The following is a 20,471-nucleotide window of genomic DNA, read 5'->3' on the forward strand; positions in this document are numbered from 1 at the left end:
ATCAGGCACAGCCTATATCAGAGAACCCCCATAAGAGAACCACCCCCCTTCTCGGAGAACAAATATCAGAGAACCCTCCCCTATAACTAGACACCTCCTCCCATCAGTAACCCCTGCCTGGAAGCCAAAGAGCAATCCAGGTTGAAACAGTGAAAAGAAATCACTGCGTTTTCACTCACCTGGCCCTTACACCTGCTGCCTCAGACAGATGTCTAGAAAGCAATAGCTGTTACTTCATAGAAAGCCAAAACCGCATCACAAGACTTTAAACCCCCTCAGATCCTTTGGTCTGCAAGGCTTCTATTCACTTCAAAGAGCTTTAGTATGCTGCAATTGATGTCCAGAAGCCAGATGTCTGGATTGTTTATTTTCATTTCTATTCATGCATTAATGCATTTCAGGTAGCCTGCTTTGAACCTAATAGCACTGTGCATAAACATTTAGGAGGCAAGTGCTTTAATGTCCTCTTTTGCTCAGATAGCACAACTGCTTTTGATGTGGTCAGGAGCTGTCAATCATAGCTAGATGTTTCGAAACATTGCTTATCTCTTCTGCTTATCTCTTTCTGCAAGAATACCTAAATGAGTAAAAATGCAATCGCAGAGAGCAACATTGTCATGTAAAAAATTGCTTTACACTTTCTGAAATAAAAGTAACCTTTGGCATTCATAACCAAGGTTAGAAACAACAACCTCTGTGACTGTGACCTTAGTACTTTACTCCTCAACCCATCTGCAGAATCGACCAACCTTTCTTCCTCCAAAGTTTCTTCTTTGTTGTCCAGCTTGGTAGGAATAACCCCCGAGTTAGGCGTTTAGCTTTACATGTCTTCTTTTAAGATGGGTGAAGAGTTTGCTGCTGCCCAGGATGGCCGCAGAGGAGAAAGGGGAGTGTCTGGTGCATTATTTTAGCCACCATGATAAGGTAATTGAATGTCTTGAAGCACTAATTTGAAAACCTCACTGTGAAGGTGCAATGAGAGTACTACTTTGCTTCATGTAAGCTACTTGACAGGTTAAGTAGCACAGATACCCAGAATTTCATTTTCCTTCGCTCTATTTTCTCCCAGAGGGCTTGGAATGGCCCTTCTGTTCATGGGGGCTGTTTGTTCCAATGGTTCCTGCTTTGCGCATTCTTGAAAAGCATGGGAAAAAATAAGGCACCGAATTTACCTGGGAGTCAAATGAGTAAGCCATAGATTTGAATAGGGCTCATTTCCTGGTGAGTGGTGAACTTGCCACTGACTTTAAAGAAAGATGTTCACAAAGATCGAGTGATCTCGGTGCCATTGTTTTCACCCCTCCTAACAATTGTTTCAATCAGCTGACAAATCCAGGCATTCAATCTGTGATGCCCTCAAGCAGGGTAAACATTCAATAATTCCCTTGAACTTAAAGCCAGATTGTAAACTGCACTGATATTTCACTTTTAATCAAAAATTTATGGAGAGCAAAATAAATGGTTGGGACATCCACATAGAATTAAGGCAGAGGATGAAATAGAAACAAATTAAAAATGTATCTTATTTTAAATGTTTTTTTAAAATCATTATGGAGTGATTTGATAATTGGAATGTTTCCACAACCAGTAAAGCTTTTCAGCAGTAATTATGAACTTAGTATGGCCATTAAAACCTCAATTACACCTCATTCAACAAGTATAACATTTTCAAGTGAGTTTACAATGGGATTGATAGCATAAAATGGGCATGTTTTTGTCAGTTCAGTGATTTCTGCTTGCTTGCTTGCTTGGGAGAACATCAATAGTGCACCACATGGGGAATGGTGTAGAATCATTGCCAGCAACTACTGTATTTCCATGTTTAACTGTGCATGGGCAGACTTGAGAAGCTGCTGTCAGTTTCAGAGAGTAATGATGGTGAATGCTGACAGCAAAACCCAGACCACAGTGATACCTTGGTGTTCTCTGTATCCCATGATATTTCAGTTCTTTGTGAGTTGGCCTTTTTTGATTGAGGTTAACTTGGCTGTATTTTCTTATTTATCAGGTAGAGTTCAAATTCTGATGGTCTGTCCACATCAATATTTGCATGAACTTGTCACAATATTTCAAATAAGACCTTTTTAATTAAATTTTCAACTTTCCCAAGAAAATATATTTAAATGATATAATTGATGACTTATGATATTACAATCTATGATACCTACCTTGAATATCGGTAATATATTTAAAGATTATGTGCATATTTGAATGTGCCAATACAGATCCTTCAAATATTAAATATTTCCTCTTGTTTGTTTTGCATCTCATATCTGGTGAATACAATAGTAAGTGATAATGCAAAGCAATTGTTCATTTAATGAGCTTACATTAAAAACAGTCTTAAAAGGAAATACAAAGAATATTTAAATGTATAAATTATGTAAGGAGACAAGCAATGATATTTTTTTGATGTGTAAACATGTTTTAATACTTCATTGTAAAATATGACATATATTTTCCATTACTTCCAGTGTTACTGTTGGTTACAGCCTAAGGAGTTTCCCTTTTCATTTCTACTTGGTTGTCAAATCCAGGAGTTTGAATCCTGGCTATTTCTGAAAACTGTCTGTTTACCAATATATCAGCTAAAAGGTTAGCCACTGGGTGAATTACTGTACAACATTAGTAATCCAGTGTACACTTTGTTACATTATTAGGGCATTTCAGCTTTGACAATGTTGCTCACTAAGTGCTTGTAGTAATGACATTAGTTAAAAGGAACACAAACTTCTGTTTGTTAAGGCTAACTTTAAAGTAACTTCTCAATTTTGTACTTGTAAATATCACCGTTTAAAGAATCTTAAGCACATCACACATTTGAGATTCTTGACAAAGTAAAACCATTACAGTGGCTTGTGACATGGGTAATGTTTTGTTTCACTTTTGAGTGCAGACCATTTACATAAACATTGCAGGGAATATGGATGTATCATAAAAGGTTAAAACATCTGAAGCAATCCAACAAACAAAAGAGGGGGGAAATCAATAGTATGTCTTCCCACCCTGTAGGTGAAAACTGTTGCTGAACAATACCATTGTCAAAGGATATAACGTGACATTCCTGTTGTGCTGTACCTAACTTGCCAGATTCAATAAAGCAGTTGCATGTACACGGGGTTCATTGCAAACTGCTTCCAAGTTCCTAGCTTAAGGCTAGGGCAAAAAATACGTACAGCCATAATTGAATCCAAGTCCGTCAACTCCGCATGCCCTCAAGGTTTCTGTTTGGAATGTAGGATTGCATCAAGTATCACATAGCCCCGAATTCACAAGAAGCTTCCCCCCCCTCCCCACACCCAGTTACAATGAATCTGCTTCAGCATGGTGGTGCCTCCACATAGACTGCAGAGCTAGAAAATTAAAATGGACTGGGAATAGATTTTGTACAGGTCCTTTTGTGCAACTACAATGTTTCTGTTGAGCAGAAGCAAGGAAAAGTTGAATATGCAATGGTGATCATCCACAGCATTGTACTGATGTGAATCTCTGGGCTGTCAGCAGATGAACGCTTTGGAGATGTCTGTTCTTTGGATTGGACAGCCGCAATCTCCTTATCATTTGAAGTAGAGATCTGTGTCTGAAAACATTTAAAATTCCATTAGCAGATTATGGCATTGAGCACATAAGGGAAAACTTCCTTGGCCTGTACCTAAGTGCACTGGTTTGCCTGGAGAAGTTGTCAGGTCAAAGGGTGCACCCTGAAAGGAACTTGCTCTGTTTTACTTCCAGTGCACTCTGGCACAGATCAATAGGGACTTCCCCTGTAACTTACATAAAGTTAATTCAATGTGAAATTAATGGAGCTCTTGCATTTAGTTTTAATTTAGCAACACCTGCAACTTTTAAAATTATGTCCTGTATACCCAAATTCAGGTCATTGTTATAGATCAAAAAGAGCAGAAGACTCACACCAAGCCCTCAGGAACACCGCTGCATATGATCCTTCAGTCTGGAAAACAACCATTACAGCCATTCAACACTATTCTGTTTTCTGTCCCTTAGCCAAGATGTGTTCACACAGCCACTGTCTCTTTAATCCCGTAAGCTTTAATTTTGCTGATTGCTATGTTGCACTTAATTATTAAATGCCTTTTGAAAGTCCCAATACACAATATCAATTGCACCATTCTCATCAATTATCTACTTTACTTTATCAAAGAACTTGATCAAGTCAGGCAAACATGTCTTGCCTTTAGCAAATGTGTGCTTAATTTCCTCTTTATCCCATACTTTTCCCAATCCAATTAATACTAATAATATTATTTTCACAAATTTAATCAGAGCATGAGAAGTGAACCATGAGGTCAAGATTTTAACCATCAGAAATATTTCAAATTACTAATTTGCCTTGGCGCATTTTGGTAGTTTTGGGCTCAGGCTTAAATAGTTTTAATGAGGCTCTAATACAACAAAACATAGGTGGCACGGTGGCACAGTGGTTAGCACTGCTGCCTCATGGCGCTGAGGACTCGGGTTCGATCCCAGCCCTGGGTCACTGTTCGTGTGGAGTTTGCACATTCTCCCCATGCCTGCGTGGGTCTCACCCCCACAAACCTAAAGATGTGCAGGGTAGGTAGACTGCGCTAAATTGCCCCTTAATTGGGAAAAAAAGAATTAGGTATTCTAAATTTAAAAAAAACAACAGAATACTTCACCTAAGTTGGCGAAAAAGGAACATGGCTGCTCACAACAGCCATGGACTGTTCCTCTAATAGTCGATTGCTGATTTACCTTTGTGGATGGTTTTGAGCAAAGTTCCTGCCTACATTATCCATTCCCCTTCCTTTCCGGGGGTGGGCGTGCATGGTGTAAAAAACAGGACAGGACTTTGTTCTGTCAGATTTCCACCCCATGCATTGTAAGCTTCAGCAGATGTAAGTGGGCTTATCCTTTGCCAATATTGTTGAGCTTCTGAAGGACGTTCCATGCTGCTCCACATTTTCATTGACAAAGTAGAATGCCCAGAATTTCAAGCTCTCAAGGAAGTTAACCCTAAATCTTGTATTCCACATGGGAAATTCTTTGAGTTTAAAAATGTTTATTCCATAAGGGAATTTCACACTGTGCATGTGCTGATATGCCTTTTATGAATACATGACGTAAGAATTGGAATTATTCTTTTTTTTTAAATTTAGAATACCCAATTATTTTATTTTTTTCCCAATTAAGGGGCAATTTAGCGTGGCCAATACACCGACCCTGCGCATCTTTGGGTTGTGGGGGTGAAACCCACGCAGACACGGGGAGAATGTGCAAACTCCACACGGACAGTGACCCAGGGCCGGGATTCGAACCCATATCCTCAGCGCCGCAGTCCCAGTGCTATCCACTGTGCCGTGTGCCTCCTGCAATTATTCTTATTCACGTAATGAAAACTGAGAATTACTTTGTTAAGAGTTAAGGCAGGGTGGGTGGTTAATGGGTTATTCAATTTAACTGATGCTCTCAAGACTACAGGACATGAATATAACATTGGCAAACCTCAAATGAAATTAGGGATTAGAGGAACATTTTTCTCACAGTGCAGTTGGAAACAGAAGAGAATATCTCATCAATTCTACTTAATGCAACATTGATTAACTTCCTGAAGAAGCAGCTAGAGAAACACCTGATTTTAAACAGGGATTAAAAGTTGTCAAGATGATAAAAGAGTCTGTGGAGCACTGTGGTTCAGGGCTTTTGAAAGAAGACCATTGGTAGAATGGAAAGGTTTGCATCGTTAGTCAGCAGATGGTTTTGAGTTCTTCCCATTATTATCTTGGGATGACCGAGAAGTTGGAAACATATGATGAAATAAGCTGTTGTTCAAAATCATTCAGGTAATTTTAACACCCAAGATTAGGTAGACATTGGGGGAAGGAGGGATAGGGGTTAAAAAGAAAGAATTTTGAAACCCAGATCGACCTCAATCCAATTCCAGTCTTAACGGCGGAAGGTTGGGGTTGCGAAGGCGGGGGAGATTAAGGACGTCGGAATTAACCCGTTGTTCAGAGGTGATTTGATGTTAGCCAGCTCAATAAATCAGACAGCTTAAGGGGGGTGAGAAAAAACGAATTGAATAGAAACGTGCCTTCCCAGTGCTGCTTGAGGTCCATGACAAGCAGGAGTGCCTCCCCCCTGTCCCGGGTCCATTAAGTTAATCTGATGACCTCCCTGCTACTAGGCCACCCCCTGCAATTTGACATCCCATCCTACATCACCTGACTAAATTACTGCTGTGCTATATCCAATTCCCAAACTTGCCCACACTCTGCCCTCGATATCCATCTCCACCTGCAAAATCTCTCCTCCTCTCTTGCCCGTAACATTCGTCCCACCCAAGTGCGAGGCAATGACAATTTCCACTACCAGACAATCTAATCATCTTTTCTTGATGTCCAATGGCATTACCATCACTGAATCCCCAACTATCAAAATTATGGGGGACTACCATTGACCAGAAACATAACTGAGCCAGCCATATAAGTACAGTGGCTGTAGAGCAGGTCAGGGACTGGGAATTCTGCAGTGAGTAGCTCACCTCCTGCCCCCCAAAAGTCTGACCATCATCTACAAGGCACAAGTCAGCATTGTACGGCACACTCTACATGTCCCTGAATGAGTGTGGCTCCAACAACTCTCAAGAAGCTCACTGCCATCCAGGACAAAGCAGTCAACTTGATCAACACCTTAACCATTTGCTTCCCCCATCATTGATGCAGAAAAGCAGCAGTGTGTACCAGATATTAGATGCAGTGCAGCAACTCATCAAGACTCCTTCTACAGCACCTTCCAACCTGTAACCTCTACCAGCTGAAAAGAAAAAGGCAGCAACAACTTGGGAACACCCCCACCTGTCAGTTCCCTCCAATTCCCACACTATCCTCACTTGGAACTATATTACCATTTCCATCCTATTGTTTGGTAAAAATCCTGGAACTCCTTCCCTAACAACACTTTAGATGTACCCATACTAGGTAGACTGCAGCAGATTAAGAAGGTGGCTCTCCACTACCTTCTGACGGGAAAATTAGAAAAGAGCAAAAATGCTGGCCTTGCCAATGACGCTCATCCCACGAAAGAATAAAATAAAGACAAAGACCAGGCAGTTTTGTGCTGCAAGTATTATTTGCAAGCAAATTTCCATCCCGGAGGAACACTAAAATATTTGGAGGAAGTAATAAGAAGAGCTGAAAGTCACTTCACAGCATTCAATGGATGCAGAATAATGAACAAAGTCTGATAAACAAGTCTCTGATAAGCAATAATGTTACGGTGGGACTTCCGGTGGCAGCCATGGAGTGAGCTCTCGCACATTTGTCAGCTCCCGCTCATGGCAGTTTGTTTGGGACCTTTTCCCCGTTCATAGGGTGGAAGTTTGGATGGAAAATGGTGCAGGAGTCATTGGAGAAAGCAAGACTTCTCCACTGGTGTGGTTGGTGGATGAATCCACGGACCAGAAGTGGGTCGAAAAGGAGGGAGCTATTGGAGCAGGAGAATCTTCATGCGTCACAGGTCAAGATGGTGGAGGGTAAAGGGCCTGTTCTGGTCAATGGAGCAACTGGTGGACTTCTTAAATGAGAAGGTAAGCCAGCAGAGGAGGGAAGCCCATGAGCGCCTAGCCAGGATGGTAGAGCCGATTAAAGTGGGGATTGACCGCGTGGAGCAGAGGCTGGAGTCCCTGGGCCAGGCGATTCAGAATGTGGAGGAGGCGGTGGGGCAGCACGAGGAGCAGCTGGCCTCATTGGTGGCCGAGATGGGGGTGGTGCGGGAGACCCAAAAACGGCTGAAGGAGATGGTGGAGGATCGGGAGAACCGTTCCTGGATCCAAAACCTGCGGATCGTGGGGATGCCCAAAGGCATCGAAGTAGTGGACGCCGACACTTTTGTGGCATGGTGCTGGAAAAGTTGATGGGGGAGGAGGCCTTCCATCGGCCCCTGGAGGTCGACCGAGAGCACAGGGCGCTGATGAGGAGGCCGCAGACGGGCGAGCCGCCAAGGGCGAATGTGGTGTGACTGCATCGTTTCCTGAACAAGGAAAAGATTTTGCGATGGGCGAGGTGGATGAGAAGGTGTACCTATGAAGGGAACGAGCTGCGGAAGTGCCAGGATCTGGGCGCAGAAATGGCAAAGAGGAGGGCTGAGTTTAACCTAATCAAGGTTGCCCACTTTAAGAAGGGGGTGAAATTTGGGATGTTGTACCCGGCCCGCCTCTGGGTGACCTTCCAGAAACGGGAACATTATTTTGGAATGCCAGAGGAGACAACTGAATTTGTGAGAGACAATGGACTGGCAAGAGAAAGAGGACATCGAACTTTGGAGGAGGTGTTTGTTTTTTCTATCAATGGTTGTTGGAGAACGTGTCTCCTTTGAAATGGTTTGTGGGGCTTGGTGGCGGGGTGCTTGGGGAGAGTCAAGGGTGAGTGCACCTTTTTCTGTTTCTTTGTTTCTTGGGGGAGTGTGAATGTGGGGAGGGGAATCTGGGGGGGGGGGGGGGGGTACGAGGCTTGGAGGCCTTCGACGGGGACTGCCAGGCTAGCTGGGTGGGCTAGTTAACGGGAGCGCAGTGGGGCGTGGTCAGGTGGTTGGTGTATCTGTCTTTTTTATAGGAAACTCCAGGATGAAACGCCAGCGTTTTTACGCCGGCGTGGGGACATAGCCCCATTTTGGGAGAATCCAGCCATAGTTTCTCCTGTTCAGAGTACTGATAATGAGGCTTATTTCATTTTCGAAAGATAAATGGATTTTCCCTTTGAGTATGAATTATATTGTAAATGACAGAACCCTTAGGAACATTAACATGCAAAGGGATCTGGCCATGCAGGTCCACAGTTCCCTAAAAGTCGCAACACAGGTGGCAAAGGTGATTAAGAAGGTACATGGCATGCTTGTGCATTCATCACCTGGGGCATTGAGTACAAGAGTTGGGAAATCATATTGCAGCTATATAAAACCTTGGTTAGGCCGCATTTGGAGTATTGCGTGCAGTTCTGGTCGCCACATTATCAGAAGGGCGTGGAAGGTTTGGAGAGAGTGCAAAGAAGGTTCACCAGGATGTTGCCTGGTCTCGAGGGTGTTGGCTATGAGGAGAGGTTAAAGAAACTAGGATTGTTTTCACTGGAAAGACGCAGGCCTGAGGGGAGACCTGATAGAGGCATGGAGAGTCAGAGGCTTTTCCAAGGGTGGAAGTGTACAAGAAGGCACAGGTTCAAGGCGAGAGGGGGAAAGTTTTATGGAGATGTGCGGGTAAGTTTTTCACACAGAGGGGTGGGTGCCTGGAACACACTGCCAGAGGATGTGGTGGAAGCAAGCACATTAGCAACAGTTAAGAGGCATCTGGATGGATACATGAATAGGGAGGAAATAGAGTGACACTGATCGAGTAAGGGCAGAAGGTTTGTTTAAAGTTAGAGCATCATGGTCGGCACAGGCTTTGAGGGCCGAAGGGCCTGTTCCTGTGCTGTATTTTTCTTTGTTCTTTGAAGGGAATCTTATTTTACAAGCAAGTAGCACATTGCTCCTCGGTGCAAAATATATTTTTTAAAATATAAATCTACATTCTCGTGAAATGATTCTATTTATAGGCGATTTTACTGGACTCTGCACTCCCACATTTAATACAGTGGATGAACGGAAGTGACATAAGTCAAGGTTACCTCTTACAGCAGGAAGACATCCATGTTATCCATGAAAATGTGAAATTCGGGTGCTTTTTAAATAATGAATATTTTACTTATTTTTGGACTCACCACTTACCATTCCTTTTACTTAAGTTTAAATTACATTTTCCTAAAAATATTTGCAAAAAACAGCATATATCTGAATTGTTTCTGAATTAAATTCAAGCCTGAGAATGCATTATATATTCAAACTTTTCAAATAAAGTTTTAGATGGTAAATCTTGTTGAGTTTAAAAAATAAACCCACATCAAGCTCTTGGGAGTTGAATGCTTACCTCTCTAATACAAAGGTCCGGGTTCACTGACACATTGGAGTGTAGTCTCTGAGCCTGAGTACAAAAGAGATGTAAATATTAGAATTTTACGGTATACATGTTGACTGAAATGCGAGGAATGGTGTATTGAAGAAGAAAGAGCGTGACATAGTCTGTGAGGTGTGGGGCAGTGATCATAGAGAATTAAAAATGGAGATTCCATTCAAACTTATAAGGTGGAGGATCAAAAATATAACCGCCATAATTGGAGGGATTCAGAGTTTACGGGTTGGGCCCTTGGAAGAGGAAGAAGGCAGGAGAATGGGGATGAGAAACATATCAGCCATGACTGAATGGCAGAGCAGACTCGATGGGCTGAAGGGCCTATTTCTGCTCCGATGTCTTATGATCTTAACTGTTCTCCCACTGACCACTGATAACCAGAAACCTGCACCCAATATCAGTGGGGACGTTGGTGCATGTGCTTCAGAGGTTGTAACCCCCTCATGGTACGTCCGTAGGGACAGTACTTTATCATCTCCAATAACCTTCATCTTTTCAGGACCCAGCTGCCAAGTAGCCTTTGATAAGCGATCGACATATCCTGTATTCATCTCAATTCTTGAGTGAACCAGAGAGAATGGACAATTCTGACCCCAAGGTGCTCATAATATTTTGCAACAGCTCAGGTGACATTAGGAAAAAGAATTAGAATAAGGCAGATACAAACGTTTGCGGACATAAGGACAGTGTATGGTGACAGAACCAAATCACGTTTATTGTAACAAGTTGCAAGTAATCACTGGAAAATTGGATGAAAGAATTGCTTGGTGTTTGGTTCTCTTGAATGGCAATGGGAATGTGCTGATTTTATGGCTCAGCTCAAGAATGTGAAAGCTAGCTGTGATGAATGAAAATTTTACACAGATCATTGGGAGCGCCGTAAGAGGAGGCAGAGCTTTGATGAGCTGAGACTTCTAAATAATAGTGCTCCATTCAACTGTGAAAGTGTGCTGAATAGTCTGCCTGTCAGATATCTAGCAGCCATTACCACTGCATAAGCTTCCTGTTCTTCATGTGGCAGCATTAGTATTGTCCTCTTGTGTCTGTCGCATCCTCTGAGACATCTACCGCCTGCTCATTCCTGATTCCAATGTTGTAAAGATCACAACATACTGCTACAAATGGGCTGGAAATACTGCAAAGCACATCCCAGATTACCCAGAGACTCAATCCTTCCTTTGAGCTAACTCTATTCTAATCCTTATATTTGTGTATGTTTTGTTCTCGTGCTCCTCTGCAGTACCTGCGAACGTACAGAGGTGTTGTGAATCATGAGAATGGTGGGTTCCAGAAGCTGAGCAGCAACCCTGGTCTTTGTTTTTGTTATTAAGCTTAACTTCGAGGCATGCTCACATTCCCTGGCCTGCTTCAGCAGCTCCCACCTCTTCCTGTGGGGTTAGACTTGAGAGCATGTCGACCCTGTGACTGGGCTGGCAGCATCTAGAACCCACCCACCATCATTAGAATATTTTGCTTCAGTATTCACTAGAGAGAGGGACCTTGTTGCTCATGAGAACCGTGTGAACCAGGTTAATAGACTCAAACAGGTTGATATTAAGAAGGAGGAAGTGCTGGAAATTTTGAAAAGCATCAGGATAGAGGAGTCCCCTGGGCCTGACGGGATATACCCAAGGTTACTACGGGAAGTGAGGGAGGAGATTGCTGCACCGTTGGCGATGATCTTTGCATCCTCACTCGCCACTGGAGTAGTACCGGATAATTGGAGGGAGGCAAATATTGTTCCCCTGTTCAAGAAAGGGAATAGGGAAATCCCTGGGAATTACAGACCCATCAGTCTGACATCTGTGGTGAGCAAAATATTGGAAAGGATTCTGAGTGATAGGATTTATGATTATTTAGAAAAACATAGTTTGATTAAAGATAGTCAGCATGGCTTTGTGAGGGGCAGGTCATGCCTCACAAGCCTCATTGAATTTTTTGAGGATGTGACGAGCCACATTGATGAAGGTCGGGCAGTGGATGTGGTGAAGGTCGGGCAGTGGATGAGGTGTATATGAATTTCAGTAAGGCATTTGATAAGGTTCCTCACGGTAGGCTCATTCAGAAAGTTAGGGGGCATGGGATACAGGGAAATTTGGCTGTCTGGATGCAGAATTGGCTGGCCGAAAGAAGACAGCGAGTGGTAGAGAATGGAAAGTATTCCGCCTGGAGGTCGGTGACCAGTGGTGTCCCACAGGGATCTGTTATGGGACCTCTGCTCTTTGTGGTTTTTATAAATGGCTTGGATGAGGAAGTGGAAGGGTGGGTTAGTAAGTTTTGCCGATGACGCGAAGAATGGGGGAGTTGTAGAACATACGGTGCAGAAGGAGGCCATTCGGCCCATCGGGTCTGCACCAACCCTCTTAAGCCCTCACTTCTACCCCATGCCCGTAACCCAATAATCCCTCCTAACCTTTTTGGACACTAAGGGCAATTTAACATGGCCAATCCTCTGCTGTTTGTGATTTTCATTAATGACTTGGATGAGGGAGTTGAAGGGTGGGTCAGTAAATTTGCAGACGATACGAAGATTGGTGGAGTTGTGGATAGTAAGGAGGGCTGTTGTCAGTGCAAAGGGACATAGATAGGATACAGAGCTGGGCTGAGAAGTGGCAGATGGAGTTTAACCCTGAAAAGTGTGAGGTTGTCCATTTTGGAAGGACAAATATGAATGCGGTTACAGGGTTAACGGTAGAGTTCTTGGCAATGTGGAGGAGCAGAGAGATCTTGGGGTCTATGTTCATACATCTTTGAAAGTTGCCACTCAAGTGGATAGAGCTGTGAAGAAGGCCTATGGTGTGCTCGCGTTCATTATCAGAGGGATTGAATTTAAGAGCCGTGAGGTGATGATGCAGCTGTACAAAACTTTGGTAACTCCACATTTGGAGTACTGTGTAAAGTTCTGGTCGCCTCATTTTACGAATTGGTGTGGAAGCTTTGGAAAAGGTGCAAAGAAGATTTACCAGGATGTTGCCTGGAATGGAGAGTAGGTCTTACGAGGAAAGGTTGAGGGTGCTAGGCCTTTTCTCATTAGAACGGCGAAGGATGAGGGGCGACTTGATAGAGGTTTATAAGATGATCAGGGGAATAGATAGAGTAGACAGTCAGAGACTTTTTCCCCGGGTGGAACAAACCATTACAAGGGGACATAAGTTTAAGGTGAAAGATGGAAGATATAGGAGGGATATCAGAGGTAGGTTCTTTACCCAGAGAGTAGTGGGGGCATGGAATGCACTGCCTGTGGAAGTAGTTGAGTCGGAAACATTAGGGACCTTCAAGCAGCTATTGGATAGGTACATGGATTACGGTAAAATGATATCGTGTAGATTTATTTGTTCTTAAGGGCAGCACGGTAGCATTGTGGATAGCACAATTGCTTCGCAGCTCCAGGGTCCCAGGTTCGATTCCGGCTTGGGTCACTGTCTGTGCGGAGTCTGCGCGTCCTCCCCGTGTCTGCGTGGGTTTCCTCCGGGTGCTCCAGTTTCCTCCCATGGTCCGGGGATGTGCGGGTTGGGTGGATTGGCCATGGTGGATTGCCCTTGGTGTCCAAAATTGCCCTTGGTGTTGGGTGGAGGTGTTGGGTTTGGGTAGGGTGCTCTTTCCGAGAGCCGGTGCAGACTGAGGGGGCCGGATGGCCTCCTTCTGCACTGTAAATTCAATGATAATCTATGATTAATATAGGACAAAGGTTCGGCACAACATCGTGGGCCGAAGGGCCTGTTCTGTGCTGTATTTTCTATGTTCTATGTTCTAATCCACCTAACCTGCACGTCTTTGGACTGTGGGAGGAAACCGGAGCACCCGGAGGAAACCCACGCAGACACAGGGAGAATATGCAGACTCTGCACAGGCAGTGACCCAGCAGGGAATCGAACCTGGGATCCTGGCGCTTTGAAGCCACAGTGCTATCCACTTGTGCTGCCGTACTGCCCAGTAGATAGTATTGATGGCTGTTGCAGGTTACAACAGGACATTGACAGGATGCAGAGGTGGGCTGAAAAGTGCAGATGGAGTTCAACCTAGATAAATGTGAAGTGATTCATTTTGGAAGGTTGAATTTGAATGCTGAATACAGGGTTAAAGGCAGGATTCTTGGAAGTGTGGAGGAACTGAGGGATCTTGGGGTCCACGTACATAGATCCCTCAAAGGTGCCACGCAGGTTGACAGGGTTGTTAAGAAGGCGTATGGTGTGTTGGCTTTCATTAACATTGAGTATTGAGTTTAAGAGTCGCAAGGTTTTGCTGCAGCTTTATAAAACCCTAGTTAGACCACACTTGGAATTTTGTGTCCAGTTCTGGTCGCCTCATTATAGGAAGGATGTGGATGCTTTGGAGAGGGTACAGAGGAGATTTACCAGGATGCTGCCTGGACTGGAGGGCATGTCTTATGAAGAAAGATTGAGGGAGCTAAGACTTTTCTCACTGAGCGAATAAGGAAGAGAGGTGACTTGATAGAGGTGTACATGGTGATGAGAGGCATGGATAGAGTGGATAGCCAGAGACTTTTCCCCAGGGTGGAAATGGCTGTCATGAGGGGACATAATGTTAAGGTGATTGGAGGAAGGTATAGGGGAATTGTCAGGGGTAGGTTCTTTACACAGAGTGGTGGGTGCGTGGAATGGACTGCCAGCAGAGGTGGTGGAGTCAGAGTCATTAGGGACATTTAAGCGACTCTTGGACAGGCAAATAGACAGCAGTAAATTGAAGGGTGTAGGTTAGGTTGATCTTAGATTAGGATAAATGGTCAGCACAACATCGTGGGCCGAAGGGCCTGTACTGTGCTGTACTGTTCTATGTTCTATTAGCAGGATGTTGAGCAGATCAGAGGCCCATTAGGAAGCCAACTCTGGGAAATTAGCTCCACCAGTTTGGCAACCAGTAACTGTGGGCTCGGGACCCCAGTGAAAAGTACAGGAAACTGATGGCCAAGGTTTAAGATTTCTAAAACAGATAGCTGCAGAGATACTGGGTGAACTGGTTATGGAATCCAAAAGTTCCTAAATTCTGGACTGGTCCTAACAGATTAGAAGTTGGCAAATGTAACAACATCTATCAAAAAGGGAGGGAGTGAGACAACAGGGAACTCTAGGCCAAATTAATCTGACTTCAGTTGTTGAGAAACTGCTTGAATCTATTACTAAGGAAGTCTTAGCAATGCATTTAGGAAACCGTAGCATAATCAGACAAAGTCAACATGGTTTTATGAAAGTGAAATTGTGTTTCACAAATGTATTCCAAGTTGTTCCGACAAGGTGAGGAGGGGTAGGATGACTCCCCTCTTTTCCCACTCATAATAATAATAATCTTTATCAGTGTCACAAGTAGGCTTACATTAACACTGCAATGAAGTTACTGTGAAAAGCCCCTAGTCGCCACATTCCGGCACCTGTTCGGGTACACAGAGGGAGAATTCAGAATGTCCAATTCACCTAACAAGAATGTCTTTCGGGACTTGTAGAAGGAAAATGGAACACCGGAGGAAACCCAGATATGGGGAGAACGTGCAGACTCCGCACAGTCAGTGACCCAAGCCGGGAATCAAACCCGGGTACCTGGCGCTGTGAAGCAACAGTGCTAACCACTGTGCTAACATGCCGTTTATTTGACCACAACAGGTTTTTATTTATTTTAAATAATATACTTGATAATTCACTGATGGCCGAACTGCTTATGTACACTGACTATAAAAGACACAAAACTGGCATACAGACGAGTTGTTTTTAAAAAAGATAATGGTATTTATTGTACTCAAATCAATCTAAAGAAAGTAATCAAGGCACTTCAACGTTCACACACACAAGTCAAAGTTCACACACATGCAAATAATTTTCAGGGTGGGAGGTCAGATTAAGCAATTTAAAGACCAATAAAGTAAAAGGGGTACACGGTTTTGATGGTTGGAGGCTTGGCCCACAGGAAGAGGTGGGAGCTGCTGAGGCAGGCCAAAGAATATGAGCATGCCTCTAAATTAAGCTTCAGAACAAAAACAAAGACCAGGGTGCCTGCTCAGCTTCAGGAACCCACAATTCTCATGATTCACAACACCTTTGCACGTTCACAGGTACTGCAGAGGAGCCCGAGAACAAAACATACACAAATATAAGGATTCAGACGCAACTTGGTGGTCCTTCTGGGTCAGTATCAAGGCAACTTAAAGATGTGGATGGATGATTTATCTTTTCATTTGAAGATAGCAGCTGCGGGGTTGCATTTTTTTCAGCATGTCTGTCTGGAGCACATAGCACATGTAGAGTCAAAAACAGCAGACAGTATGAACTTTGCAAGCTGTCTGGAGAGAGAGGGAACCCACTAAGGGTCTTGCTACTTCATCATTTCAGTTGTTTGTTCACGTCATCAGTGAAATGTTGTGGCACCCTGGCGAGTGCGTGGTCAATTCCAGCCCCACAGGCCCCAGAGTCCCAACGTAAGTGAATGAACCAATAATTCATATATTTTCTGAGATCTTTGACTCTTGACTGCTCCAATGACTTACAGGCATCAGATTTGCAAGTAAAACTTAATAACTCTTTATTTATAACAAAAGCAGAGATAAACATGTAACAGAGATACTAGAATAATGGCCTGCTAATCTAATTATTCCACCCGTTTGCCATTCTACCCTCTATCCACACACACAAGATGGATATACGAAGAGAAGGGAAAGGATCAAAATAATAGGGATTAAAAGGAATGAGAGATTGCTGCTGAGGTTGTAGCCTTTGTAGTTGGCTATCTTCTCGGGTCGCAGAGTGTTGAAACCAACCGGTTAGACTGGTTCTTCTGGGATGTGCCTTTAATCAGAACTTGCAGGCTATGGAATTTCCACAGGGGAGTCACTGCCACTTTTATGAACCCACGTCTTCACATTGAAGATTCCCCTTCAGGTCTCTTTAATTCTGACTGGCCTCAATCAGATTGACTCTCAGTCTCACTGAGGTAACATTAGAATTAACTACTTGAGAATTTAAGAGAAGGTTTTCCAACCACTCCACCTATCTGCCGCTGGCCTGGATCTTCCAGGTTAAAAGAAGGTTTTCAAACAATACAGCCTGCTTTCAGTCTTTTAATCAGAAAACTCTCACAGGTTGGCTGGAGAGAAATATTTTAATCATCAGGCATTTGATGAGAGAGAGTTTAAAACGGTGTCTCCCCTCTCCTGGTTCAAACTAAACTAACTCAGTGGGTCTGTGCTTTTCTGCAGAATCTTCCGGAACTCCTAAGACCAGTCAACATAGAGAGGAAACAAATTCCGGGATTTTATAACAGCTTATTGGCTGCCAGTCAAGTCCATCATCAGTGGGCCATACCAATTCAGCACATTGGACTGAGGGTGTTCTTAGACCAGACCAAATACCACATTGAACCGGGGGTTTGTTTAAAAGCAAAGGATGAAATATTGCATAACAAAGCCAGCATAACAAAAAATAAAAGAATTACACAAGGAAAGCTGGGTTTAAACATGGGGATCCTTACAGATGTGCTTGATGTATGGTACACTCCTGCACCTATCTCTTGTGTTCCTGTATTTGGTTCAGACGGGTTCTCGAAGCCCACAGGAAAATCCTGCATAGTGAAAGCTCCTGTGAATTCCAAGCAAGGGCTGAGGAAGGTTGAAGGTAAGATTTTCTAGTCACTGTACTCTCCCAATGGTGCCCCATCTTCCAGTTGTAACCACAACAATTTGCAACAAAAGGTCAGAACAATTTGTTTCAGCTTAATGTCAAATAATCTTGAGATGCATCAACATATGATTAGACTTATGAATAATTAATACATTCCTGCTTCTAATTTAAAAATTGCTTTAATAATCATGTAAACTGAGTGAATCCCATTCTCTTAGAATAACCATGGTCTGTCAGTTTATAATATTTTGTGTGTTCTAAGATACTCTGAGTTCACTTTCAGTTTGCTGGTTGTGTTGTCATTTCGGCAATCAACTTATGTGACTCAATTTTCCATTATTTTTTTTAAAGTATTTTTATTCAACAGATTTTCACCCTTTTCACAATACAAAAATCCCAACCAAACAAAAAAAAATATTAGTTTCAATAGGAACTCAACAAGAAGTTTTTATATGGTTTTTAAATAAATATTTAACTTCTATTGTACTGTGTGGCTGCTGAAGGGTCTGAGTAGAGATCTAGAAACAAATGAAAATATGCAGCCACACATCATACTCTGTTCGCATCACAGAGCCGACTTTAACAAACTAGAGTATCAACTGGAGGTGGTGCAGGATGTGTCCGAATAGCTTTCATGTTTGAATATTACTGTTCTGGAGAAGAGAAATTGGCATTCTTGCCATTGCTGTGTGCACAACCGAATCGTGCATTCTGGATTCCGCTCAATGCACAACAAGCTTTTCAGTTCATTTAGAATTCAAAGGAAAAGTATTTCAGTTCAGATTTTTGTTGTAAATATTTTGATGTGTGCTATTTATTTTTCTTGTCCAAGGTTACATAGTCACATTTATTACCAATTGCAAAAAACTGCAGACCACCAGCTTTACCTCATTATCCACCAGGACCACTGCTGCGCAGTTTGATTGCTTGTCCCTCTCATATCAAGTTCCAAGCTTCCCGCAACATTAGCAAGCCTGATCTCACCAGAAATATTGCACTTCAACCTTCAGCCCCATCCCTTTTCTTGGTTGCACACTCTGCTTAACTTAGAGCTGAACTTGAAATTCTACATCAGCCCAAGGCCAACGTTGTCTACTTTCAACTCCAAACTTGGCCATCTTGTTTTCAGGCATATGGGGGTTACAAAAAGAGCAGGGGAGTGTGACCAATCGGATGCCTCCTCCAAAGAACTGGCGCAGGGATGATGGGTCGATTGGTCTTTTTGTCAGCTTGCAGTTTTAAAAAAGGGAAATAAACTCTTCATTCTCATTCCACTCCAGTCCTGCTGGAAACCCCCAACCATGACTTTATTCCCATCCCCACACCAACTTCTCCAATGCCTTTCTCATTGGCTTTCCAAGACCGATTCTACATAACTCCACTTCACCCAGAACACGCCACCTGTATTCCACTCACAGTTAATTCCACTCACCTATCACTCATACCCTGGCCAACCTCCACTGTTTCCCTTTGCCCCAGATCAATGATTTCAAAATTCTCCCTCCATCCACAAATTCCTTCATGACCTTATTCCACTCTCTGAAAGCTTACTGAACTATATGTCTCTGTTGACATATAATTTCTTGGCTATGCCTTCAGCCTTCTCCCTATTCCTGCATGGAGGTCGACATTGATGTGTTGGGTATTCTGGATCACAAATAAGTCACCAACACTGGAAGTGGTGCAACTCTATTTTATTATAAGTTTAACTATATTAACATACTTGAACTGTGGGTAAATGCAATACCAGCTTTAACTGTTGACCCTTGCCTAGTCCTAACGCGGTGATGCACTCAGCACATGGTGAATGTCTGTGTTGCAGGCTGTGAGCTCTGTGCTCCGAGCTGGCTGCTATTAGAATGAGCGGGAACTCTCCTGTCCCCTGTCTTTATAGTGCATGTGCTCTCACTGGTGATTGGCTGCGGTGTTGTGTATGCTGATTGGTCCCACTGCATGTCCATCAGTGTGTGTATGTGTGTCTGCACCATAATATACTGGTGTGTATTATGACAGACATCTCCAATTTGGTGAAGCACTGAGACACATTCTTGCCCATCGTGGTTCAGAGAGAACACATGCGCAGCAACATTGGTTGCTTGAGGAACTTCAGCTCAGAGTTATGAGCTGGAGACTGAGCTTCTGAAGTTGCGACACATCAGGGAGGGGAAGAATTACCTGGATGCTGCGTTTCAGGAGGCAGTCACACCACTTAGATTAACCACCTTGAATTTGTTTAGTGGTCAGGGACAATAGGGTGTGACTACAAGTGAGGTAGGTAGAGGGATCCAAGAGGTAGCACTGCAGGAAACAGATCCTGTCCTTGTCCAACAGATTCTTGCTCCCTTTGTGGTTGAGAATGAGCAAACTGACTGTAGCACCATGGTGCGAGGAGTCTCTCATGGTAGCGAATCTGTGAAATTCTTACCGAAGAGGGTCGTTAAGTGTTGCAGGCTGAGTTAGACAGATTTTTAATCGGTAAGGGAATCAAAGGTTTAAGGATAAGGCAGGAACGTGCAGTTGAGAATTATATCAGATCAGCCACAATCTCATTGAATGGCGGAGCAGACTGGATGGGCCGGGTGGCCGACATCTGCTACTACATCTTATGATCTTAAAGGGCTCTTTAAAATCATAAATTGTCGGACCAAAACCTAGATTATTTTGAAAAATATTCCTTTTCTATCTGCCATTTTCCCCAACAGTGGAAAGAAACCGATGGGTGGCTGATATTTGCACCAAATGAAGAGGACTGCAGTGGTAAAGAACCCCACAAATCTTCTAACTTACTGGAATATGTTATTTTTATAGCCGTAATTACAGATTCAATATATACATTTGCTTCTGTAATTTGATGAATATTTAATATAAAA

General features: G+C 43.2%; 1 protein-coding gene across 2 annotated transcripts in view; it reads right to left on the minus strand.

Annotated features, from left to right (window-relative positions):
- Window positions 1-2,404: 2,404 nt before the first annotated feature.
- The window catches only part of LOC140393222 (GDNF family receptor alpha-1-like), a 300,335-nt gene continuing 282,268 nt past the window's right edge, over window positions 2,405-20,471 (minus strand). For both annotated transcript variants that reach the window (XM_072479461.1, XM_072479462.1), the window contains 2 exons: window positions 9,938-9,991; window positions 2,405-3,580 (listed from right to left, as the gene is read on the minus strand). In XM_072479461.1, coding sequence (XP_072335562.1) covers window positions 3,407-3,580; window positions 9,938-9,991 — 228 coding nt within the window. In that variant the 3' untranslated portion in view covers window positions 2,405-3,406. The remainder of the gene's footprint in view (window positions 3,581-9,937; window positions 9,992-20,471) is intronic.

Source organism: Scyliorhinus torazame, chromosome 16 (assembly GCF_047496885.1).
Source record: "Scyliorhinus torazame isolate Kashiwa2021f chromosome 16, sScyTor2.1, whole genome shotgun sequence".
Taxonomy (NCBI): Eukaryota; Metazoa; Chordata; class Chondrichthyes; order Carcharhiniformes; family Scyliorhinidae; genus Scyliorhinus; species Scyliorhinus torazame.